Source organism: Solea senegalensis, linkage group LG14 (assembly GCF_019176455.1).
Source record: "Solea senegalensis isolate Sse05_10M linkage group LG14, IFAPA_SoseM_1, whole genome shotgun sequence".
NCBI lineage: Eukaryota > Metazoa > Chordata > Actinopteri > Pleuronectiformes > Soleidae > Solea > Solea senegalensis.
In genome coordinates, this window is record NC_058034.1 from 7694989 (window position 1) to 7705545 (window position 10557).

Genomic DNA, 10557 nt, shown 5'->3' on the forward strand with positions numbered 1-10557 from the left:
TCTACACGTCACATGCACGTCATAAGCGTATTCACATAAAATCTCATATATTCCATCGTAGCATTTACAAGAGGATAAATATAAGAAATCAAGACACCCAAGAATGGAGTAGCCGCGATAAAAGATTTGGCAGGCGCCCGAGTGACATGTGGCGTCATCACAATGCAGTGTGCTTATCGCTTGCCTACCAATGTTTCACAGCGTCGTCAGGTGGTGAGAGTATAACTGCGTTTGAGAACGGGACCTGCATGCCTATCACTCGATCCTATGAGAAAGAAGGCACTTGCAGGAGAGAAGAAGTACAGGCCCTGTCGACAAACGACCAATGTATAGATCTCGTGTGAAATATCAAATAAGCAACTCTTCAAGTAAAGTGATGTTTTTGTTTTTCCTGCGTGAATCTGATTTAGATAGCGTGTCTACACAAGAGCCCGAAAGACGTGTGCGGGGGTCGTTTATTTCATACATTCATATGCATGCAAGCTTTTAACGGTCTTCCAAACGTGAGGGACATCTATTTACACAAAAGAGATCACACCAAATCAACCCCCCCCCAAAAAAAAGGCTCAACAACGGGAGAAAAGGCAGAAATGCGTACTTTTGGCAGAATTGTACAGTGGATCACTCACTGCGATAAGTCGGGTCAGGAGGCGCGAGAGGACAGAGACTTAAAAACATTTCAAATCATTACTATCTGAATATGTAATCACGACACATGAACACAGTACAGCAGGAAGAGGAAATACAAGTCCATCCCTGAAGGAGCAGAATGCAAGTCATGGTTTATCGGTTCACACGGACAAATATAAATACAGTTGGGGGGGGAGGGGCGGTTTACTCAAAAGAAAACTTATCCTAATTACAAGTTTAAAAAGAGTAGTCAAGTGAAGAGAGGCACACGACGCCATCTATATGAGCCTCTGTGTAGAATAAAGTCAGGGAAGGTCATTTAATTTACAGATCGACCCTTTAACGGTCCTTTCAGCGCTTCTATAAAAACATCATCCACTTTAAAACACTTGGCAAGTATCAATCGATCCGTTCACTAATTATTAATAAGTGCTTAATTCTTATATTTTGCTCTATAAAATGGCTATTTCCACAGTCAGTAAATGCAATGGTACACACAATGATTCAGTGTTTTGCGACAGGTGGCAGGATTCACGAGGAAATTGGTACGATTTCAGTCCACAATAGGTCATCTCGACGGTGACAGTGAGACTGTGATTGTGACCAGAAACACCTCACCAGAAACACAAAAGGTCAAACCACAACCTGAAAATAGGCCCGTCACGTATAGGTTGTGCTTATTGTGATCTCTCTCTGTGAAAACATCACCTTCATTTCTTCTTTTTCTTCCACGTTTGATCTGGAAAGATTCCCCTCTCACAAGACAATCACAAGGTCCAGTATAAGTTAAAAAGAAAAGAAAAAAAAAAGCTCACTTCCTTGGATGGAAGACCATGAGAGGTCTGTCCTCAATCTTCTGCCACGGGCTCTTCTTGTTCTCATCCTTGTCGTCAGGATCATCCTCGGGGCTGGTCATGGAGTCGCGGCGGTTCTCGCTATTGCTGCTGCGGCTGCTGTTCACGCGGCTGCGTCCTCGTCTGGGGATGGTGGATCCCTGAGAAGATGGACCTTCATCCAGAAGCGGGGTGAGGGAGTTCTCCTCAGGTGAGACCGGGCGTCCCTCGCTGCTGCTGGGCTCGCTGTGGTCGGGGTAGGCCAACTTGGAGTAACTCTTTCCACCCGTGCTGCCGACACCATGGCCCTTTCGTCCCCAGCGCTCATCTTTTCCCTTCAGGATCATTCCTGTTTTCCGTCCTTGGGCGTCCAGAATTGGTTCCAGGTTTATGTCTCGGGGAGTGCTGCTGGAACCACCTCCAAATCCAATACCGCCGCCACCACTGAGGTCGTTTCCAACATCGATGTAGGAGTGGCGCACATGAGCGTTAGCTCGTCCGTCCAGAGAGATGAACCACGCCCGGGGATGCTGTTTTACACCCAGCTCCAGGAGCTTCTTCTCAGTCAGTGCCTGCAGTTCTCCGTTCATCTGAGCCATTGTGGAGTCGTTGAAGAGCACGGGGATGGTCACGGGTCCACCAGAGGAGTCGGACGCCCAGCTTGGGTCCTCAGAGTCGTCACCTTGGGATCCTCCCTGGTGCTGCTGCTGACCTTGTTTCTGGGAGTGGTGGTGATGATGCTGCTGGCCTCCTCCCATCTGTGCACCATCTTTGTCTTGGTCCTTCTGGTCCTTTCCATCTTTTCCAGAAAACTCAGAGGGCAGACGCATGTAGTGGGCCGGAATCACCAGGGTCGGGACCATACTCCGGTACATGTTCTCCTTCATCTGGTCGATGGAGCTGCAAAAGATGATCTGACCTGGTTGGGTGTTGAGCGAGGTGGGTCTCGCGAGGCTGTCGGCAGCTGTCGCCGAATACTCTGGAGGTTTGTCGGACTGGCTCGGCACGTAGCCTTGGAAGCGCGGTGGGGACGGGGGATCGGAGGAGTACCCTCGATTGTCATTGGCATTGTGGTGCCTGTGATATTCAGACTCTTTGCCCTCCATGGGGCTGTAGCTCCGATTGTAGTCTTCATGCAGCAAAGGGTTGTCCAAGTTGTTGGTCTCTGTGGCACGTGTAACTTTCATGGGGAAACTTTCCCCTCGCTGGGAACCTGAAGAATTTTTCCCCATTGTGTGTCGCAGCATGTGAGCTGGAACATGTTTGGTTAAGTCCTCCCTTGAACTTTGGTAGTCTCGAGATGGGGACATGTCAGACTTGTCATTGGACGGACCGGACTCCGCATGACCTCCACAGATCAGATTTAGGCGTGACATGGACGTTCCCTGGTCTCGCTTTGCTCCATTTAGATTGGAGGCGTGCGGTTTGCCCTGCTGTCGACGAGGTTTCAAGCACTTCCGCCTAAAATGTAAAGAGACGGAGAAAGTCAAAAATAATACGACTGCCTTTCATCATCCACTGGAATGACTCTAATCTAGTGACCACCCACAGCGAGGCCCGAGTTTACCACCAAAATCACAGTGTTTCTGTGTCATTTTTGTGATTGATAGAAAGCGAGACCCAGAGACCTGCGCCTACGCTCCCCACACCTGCAGTAGTAGAGCAGCACACAGAGCAGGATGAGCACCAGCAGGGCCAGTGATCCCAGGATGGAGAGCAGGAACAGGGTGTGGTATGTGGTGATGTCCCTCATGCCCGGGTGGGACAGACCCAATCCTGCAACAAATCCATGGCATAAAGAAATCATTTATTACCAAGAAGGAGATTAAATTTTGAAGCAGCAACACAGATGAAAAAGAGGAGAACGAAGGGTGAGATGAGTTAGTTAACCTGAAGATGTTGGAAAAGCAGCCAACCAGTATCCCATCTGAGGAACCACGACGTTCCAGACAAACTGTGCTCCTTCCTTTTTGATGTAGCCCACTCCAGTTTTAACCCACAATCCTGCAGAAAAAGATTTTTAATATCTTCAAATGCATAGATTAAATAAAACTAAAACTAAATCTTTTGATACTTTAGATAATATTTCTTTTTACTCTGTCTGTGCAGCCTCACAAGGTTGTGTAAATGTGTTTTTCTGGTCAATTTCCGGTCTGAGTACATTTTAATTGTGTCATAACATTACTGTAAAATTGCAAACCTACAGCATACTGACAAATCACAGCAAGGGAAATCAACGATAACATCTATGGATTTGGTGTGTTTTCTCTTACCCGTCTTAGGCTGAAACAGCCAAGCAGGAACACTTGTGGCCATCCTGTTGCGCGTGTCGGACGGCAGCGGCACAGAAATGTGTATCGGATCGGAGACCTGGATCGCAACGCCGTCCTTGTCAAAGAGCTGAATGCTGACCACGGCCACAGCTGTCAAGTCTGTCCACCCTGTTTCTGCACCTGTGAAACATCAGATTTTATCTTGAACACTCTGACACAGCCCTTTGTATGATTGCAATATTGTATTCCTGAAATTCTCCCAACATACAGTAACTCTACAGGGAGACGTAACTTCTTCCACGTTTGCTATATGTATTCTTATATTCACTAGTGTGTTATTTACACTATGTTTATTTATATGCAAACCAAAACCCATCGATCCATTCATCTTCTACCACCTTAATCCTCCACATGAGGGTCGCAGGGGGCGTTGGTGCCAATCCCATCTGACATGGGGCGAAAGACGGGGTACATCCTGACCCTGGACACAGTCGTCAGTCCGTCACAGGGACACATAGAGACAAACAACCATCCACTCTCACACCTTAGGTCAATTTATAGTGTCCAATTTGCTATATCGCAAAATCGGCATGTTTTTGGACTATGGAAGGAAAACCACACACACACACACACACACACACACACACAAACTCCATACAGTGCTAACCACTACACCAACACAACAGTAACTGTGATTATCCGGGCCTGAATGGAAAGGTTTTAATATTATGCAATCGTGATTTATTTTTAATGTTGTTTTGTTGTTATTATTATAATAATAACAATAATAATAATAATGATACTTTAAATCCATTTGGTCATGTGAAGTGGAGAAAATAAACATAATGTACATTAGATGTTAAAAAAGTGAGGATATTCTCAAATGTCTTGTTTTGTCCACAAACCAAAATGATTCACTTTTAATGATTTCTTTGTTATCCAGAGCAAAGAAATGAAGAAAATACTTACATTTAAGAAGCTTAAACAATCGGAAATCTTGTTTTAATCATGAAAAAAGCTTCAAACCGATTATCAAAATTAATTTAGTAATCAATTCATTGTTTCAGCTCTACTTCATTCATCTGGGTTCAATCCTTCAAACATTGATGGATTCTCAGGATTCGCATTAAAACTGTCCAACACAGACTTTTGATGAGTAAAGATTGGGTTGAGGTCAGGACTCGCTCACAAAAGTCCCTTCCTTTTGAGCACAGAGACAAAAGGACAAGGTCAAAGTTTGAAGCGCACAGTAATAGTGTACCACTGCACGTTGTGTAGGACGGTGCACCGCTCTCACTCTCTCCCCTTAGAGAACAATTCAATGCACATGCTTGCCACATCGGTCTTCGGTTAAATTCAGGACCAATGCTTTCTGTAAAGCGACACATTTATATCGACGCGGCCACAGACGCTCCAGAGGACTAAAGCATGGCACGGATTCCTCAGACTCGGAGTCAAACACCAAACGAGTAACTGGACTCACAGACTCGTGTGAAATGAATCGCACTCATGTGCAGAAACACGGCGATGTGTAACCAGAGCTGCAGAGTTTACAGTGCTCATGTTTACATTCCACTGTTTTCTACATTTTCCCTGTACTTATTTATAGATGTTTATGGTTTTATTTGTATTATTTTTAAGTTATTGATCGTATATTGTGTATTTCATATTCTACTTTTGACTCAAAGCTTTTTCTACCTACTTTCTTTGCTACTTGTTTTCTTTCTCTACACTATTTCTACTTATTTACGAACGTATATAATGTCTGTCTTTTTATAGCTATTTACTGTGTGTATAATGTTTCCCCTGAACATGTCTCTTTCAGCTCTGCACACACAATTCCTCTGTACTCAAACTGCTTGTGCGTGTACATACAGTGTGGCAACAAAGTTCTCGAATCTTGAATCCTCCAACCTGAGCTGTTAGTCTCTTGGCCCAGAAGAAACGGGAACCCGCCGATCTCGTACTGACTCCTGGCCGTCGTCATCACAGCAGACAACGCCGTGTAGTTGGAGTTGGACGGCAACTGCAGGGACTTCCTGTGCAGCTGCACCACGGGCTGATTACGAGCTCCTGGAAAAAAAGAGTAGTCTTAATATCTTTGAAAATGGAATACTGAAATCACTGCGCTATTGTGTGCATTTTACAGTCGTGTGCTCGTTGGTGGGGGCACCGCGTTTCTGGTGACATCGTGTTTCAACCGGGCGAACCTGCTTATTACTTACAAACAATAGCAACCGCATTCGCTGCCATCTGCGTCATTGTAATGTGAAGAGAGCGAGTATGCACATATACGCGTCTCCACAGCACATTGGGAATGTAATGTAATAATGGAACCGTTGTGTAATCTACAAAAATCTTAATTCTTTTTACCTGGTGACCCGGACAGCACCTGCAGGACATCATCGTACAGAATCAGAGTTCCCGGCCTCTGTACGAGAAGGTACAGGCTCACTGATGCATACACTGTAAATGAAAGGACACACAATCTGTATCAAGAGCACGAAAACACACACATTGAAAGCGAGTTTCTTCCTCCGCGACTTACAGGGGATGCGGCTGGAGTGCCACGGCACAGAGTTGGTGACGTAGTCTTGTTTCGAGGCGGTGATAATAACCCATGTTCCCGTGCGGTACAGGAAGTTAACCCTCAGGACTCCGTCGCTGCCGGCTCTGCTGGACACTAAGACGGTTTGATTGCCGTGGACTTGCACGTGAGCGTCCGCCAACGGCGACAAGTCGCTGCTGTCAAACACCTGGACCTTGATTTGCACCTCTGTGAAAAAAACACAGCAGTTCAAAAATAAATGAAGACCAATCATTTGAGTCATTTGTGACACAGAAAGTGTTGATTTTCTCTGTTGTTGACAAAACAGTTTCTAAAAGGGATTCATCAGAAGCTGTGAGGATTCTCAAGGGGAGTTTAGGAGAATGAGGCTCTTAGATTGTCTTAGCGGTTGTTTACTTAAGAGCACAATGTGTTGAGGAATCGTGTTCCGATAACTAACTTCCTGTAGCTCCCAGAACAATGGCACATTTTTCACAGAACGCCGTGTTTTAGCGTCTCTAACCCCCCGGACCTCTGCTCATAATAACAGTGTTTGGTCACAGTCATGCACACACACACACCACAAATCCATTGCTGCGCGGCTATTTCTACTTCTCGTCTTCCCCATGTTTTTCAACCCCCCGGAACATAGTGTGTCTCATCTCGCCCCTTGGATGGCACGGATGTGGGTCACGCTGGGGATGTTCCCATGGTTACCGGCTGACTCTCCGAAAGCTGGCGCTTGTTTTGCTTCCCTCACTTGGCTCAGTCCCTGCAGCACTACAAGCTTTTCGGCCTCTAAACCCCTTTCGGCCTCCAGTGACAAAACCCCTTAACGCAGAACTTTACAGTAACGGCTGCGTTCACATATGAAGCAGCATGTATGTGTGTCCACACCCACTGTGTGTGTGTTAATGGTAGCAGTGATTACCATAATTGGTTCAATAAAGGCTGCTTTGTGGGTGTGGAGAGGATTTCCTCAGACGCCACACTTGAGAAACACTGAGGCTCGATTTACATAAAAACTGAAAAGTCACAGTGTTACACTGAGAGTCTGTGGGAAACTTTCACTGTCGCACATATTTAGCAGAACAGACGCTCTTCTAAAACTCAGTGAGGCCACTCATCTGAGCCAAAATCAACACTTGTATCAAAGGACAGGACAGGAATATTCAGCTGGATTTACGCTTTGAGCGTTTTCTTGAAAAACAATCCAAACTTCCCAAATCTGAAAAACAGCAGGTATTCATCACTGCTGAGGTGAGTCGATGAATGTTAAAACATGTCTCACATCAGTCATATAATATATGAAACATCAAAATAACTGCAGTTCACGTTTGATTGATCAACAAACGGATTAAAGTGTCGCGTCATTGACTTACGAGTATTTTTAAATGATCTGTTCTTGCATCTATTGCAGTTACAGTACATCAGATTTTTAGGAGATGCTTCACATCGATTTTATTGAGTTATTTTAATAACTGAGTGCTTTTTAATAATAAAAACAATTTATCTGATATTTCAGCTTCTCAAATGGGAACATTTTCTGGCGTCTTGGCTCCATATAACAAAATAAATCACAAATAAGTGACAAATGTTGGTTTGTGTTGACGAACTAAGACATTAGAGATTGAGAAAAACATACTTTCAAGGTTTTGGAAAATTTGGACATTGATTTATCGAGAAAATAAACGACAGATTCATGGATTATGAAATAAACAGCCCTCGTTTTCAATGTAACTCACGTTTTTAACAATTAAACATTGTAACACATAGAACAAGATGTTAAAAGTCTCAAAAGTACTATTAGAGGGTGACGAGTATCATCACTAAGTTGATGTTTGACATATTGGCCTGGACTGTTTCTTTAGATTCCACTAACACTATAAACTTAAGTTAACTCTATCGATGAATCCTTTGAATCCAAATGTTGTAGAAATGAGTTTGTCTGCTGATTTAAAAATGCGTTATATTCACAATTACTCTTATTTAGAGATGAATTTAGGAGCTGATCTGCAATCAAATACAACAGGACATTTCTCATCTGAATCTGTTCATATAGTTGCTGTTCAATAAGTGATACAAGTATTCTATAAACACTGAGTTAGAGTCTTCCACTGTGTGTAGGTAACCGTCCATGCGTCTCAAAATAGCTTGAAGCATGAATAATGCAAAGGAATGACATAACCTCCTTCAAAAGAGCACAACATAAAGAAAAAAAAGTATAAGACCATGCAGTGACTGAAACATTTAGTTTCTTTCGGACTTTCTGTCAAAGTTCCACCTTCGTTTGGTTTGCATGTACCAGTAAATAAAGGAAACAGAACAATAAATGTTGCATAAAATGTACTTATGTGACTAAATGCAACGTTACAACATTTTCTAGTTAAAAACAAGAATCATTCCCAGATTATTGTGACTGTTTTAAACCAAATACTCCAATAAATAAATAAATAAAATGCACATTCACGTGGAGATAAAGTGAGAGAGTGAAGGTTGAGATGTTGCGTGCAGAGGAGGGACAGTGACAGTGATTATTATTGGACAAAGGACGCTGAAGATGGAGCTGAAGAGGAAGACCACAGAGAAGGTTGATGGATGTGGTGAAGGAGGACACATGAGGACAGCTGATGTAACAGAGGAGGACACAAGGAAGAGGACAAGATGGAGGCTCCTAGAGGGAGAAGCCGAAAGAAGAAGAAGAAGAAGAACGTGCATTACCATTCACTGCTGTTAGAGCTGTCGTTTATGTTATAATTCTGCCCCTGTTTGAGGAAATAAACAATCTGAGCTTAATTGTAAGCCCTGTCTGCTCTGTCAAGCAATACTATCAGACCAGCAGCACAGAGGTGGGCGGGGTCAACAAGCCTTTATCCAATCAAACAGCCCAGCCTGAAACATTATTTTTGTTTTCAGTCATAGTCCAAGTTGCCTGCAGCCGCCTCGCTTTACTATCATCACTTCCTGTGTGCAGCTGTATAACAACCGCTCTGTATACTGGGAGCCTCGCGTGGCGCTGACAGGCTTCACCAGCATTTTGGGAATTCACATGACAATGGTTTTAATAATGTAAGAGACATTTGTTTAGATTTAAAATATATAGACTAAAATGTTTTGTAGCTATTTTTCACATCTTTTGTCATCGAATTGCATTTACCCTTTTTCAAATGACTAGGTTTCCATTCAAGACTTTACTGGTGCATAAAATCCTCACTCCCGTTTGTTTGTTTCCCTTCATGCAAACACTGTTATTGTGGGGCCCTGTGAGAAAACAGTGGTATTCACACGTTATTTTCCAGCATCATTGCCTGGCCTTTTTTTTTTTACAGTAAGTGAGGCCTGACTGTTCACACACACACACACACACACTTATATATATCTGCACAGTATCTGATCACCAGTGTGGCCTTCTGTTCTCTCAGATTCCACCTCAGTGATTTCTACGAATCTGAAGCTAAATTTGAACCAAAACACAAAAGCCATCCCTTCAGAATGTGTCACCGTGAGAGGAGAGTTGAGACTACAGCTCAACCCTCAGAGCAAACATCGACGGCTTGTCGACAAAAGCAATAAAAACGCAACCACTCCCATCTCCTCATTGTGCTGCTGCTGCTGCTGCTGCTGCATCCCCACTGTAAGGCGAGCTTACCAAATGCTCCCTGATCTGGCAGAGATTTGGCCAGCGCCTCCCAAACCGCGCACACCGACACCAAGAGGAGCAAACGCGAGGTGTAGTTGTCACGCATCCTTGCAACTACACCTCTCTCTAGTCGCAGCTCGGCGGCTGTGTGTCCATATTCCTCTCCCAGGCAGCTACTGCTCACCGCTCAGGCTTTAGCTAGGATATGATGCCGCTGTGTGTCTGTGTGTGTGTGTGTGCGTGGGGGCTTCGCCTTGTTTTTATTGTCTGAGGTGCGGAGGGGAGACGCGCCACACTTCCCTCTGCCGGCCACAAGTGGAACAGCAGCTCAGCTGCTCCTCACTGATCTGGCAACTTGCACGGCCAGAGGCGTTTCAAGGGAGTTTGGGGGCACAGGGAAAATGACTGAGGAGGCTTTATATTTTATTTTTTTTAAATTCAGATACATCAACTAAAGATACATTTTGTTTATTTACCGATATATATATATATAAAAAAGTCACTGTTTCATTAAAATGACTGCATTAACAACAGAATATTCTCTTGATATCGATATCACAATATTTACCAATATGAGTCTATTTTACTGATATCCAATCCAGAGATTTTGACCAATATGTGACTGATTCCGAT

At 43.9% G+C, this 10557-nt stretch overlaps 1 protein-coding gene across 2 annotated transcripts; it reads right to left on the reverse strand.

Moving 5' to 3' along the window:
- Nucleotides 1-10164, reverse strand: LOC122780919 (protein FAM171A2). Of its 2 annotated transcripts, none has more exons than XM_044044351.1 (8): nucleotides 9934-10164; nucleotides 6285-6512; nucleotides 6110-6202; nucleotides 5651-5809; nucleotides 3737-3916; nucleotides 3354-3467; nucleotides 3113-3239; nucleotides 1-2924 (listed from the first exon to the last, which is right to left on the reverse strand). In XM_044044351.1, the coding sequence occupies exons 1-8, from the start codon at nucleotides 10028-10030 to the stop codon at nucleotides 1442-1444; spliced, it is 2481 nt and encodes an 826-aa protein (XP_043900286.1). In that variant the 5' UTR covers nucleotides 10031-10164; the 3' UTR covers nucleotides 1-1441. The 2 variants fall into 2 exon arrangements, with proteins under 2 accessions (XP_043900286.1, XP_043900285.1); XM_044044350.1 differs by having other exon boundaries at nucleotides 3092-3239.
- Between the last annotated feature and the right edge of the window lie 393 nt (nucleotides 10165-10557).

What these genes read in the sequence shown, in the direction of transcription:
- LOC122780919 (XM_044044350.1), bottom strand. Translation starts at nt 10,030, where the DNA reads ATGCGTGACAACTACACCTCGCGTTTGCTCCTCTTGGTGTCGGTGTGC. An exon ending in GCACTCCAGCCGCATCCCCT is followed by an intron (nt 6,203 to 6,284) that starts GTAAGTCGCGGA and finishes TTTCATTTACAG; the next exon opens with TGTATGCATCAGTGAGCCTG. An exon ending in TGCTTTTCCAACATCTTCAG is followed by an intron (nt 3,240 to 3,353) that starts GTTAACTAACTC and finishes GATTTGTTGCAG; the next exon opens with GATTGGGTCTGTCCCACCCG.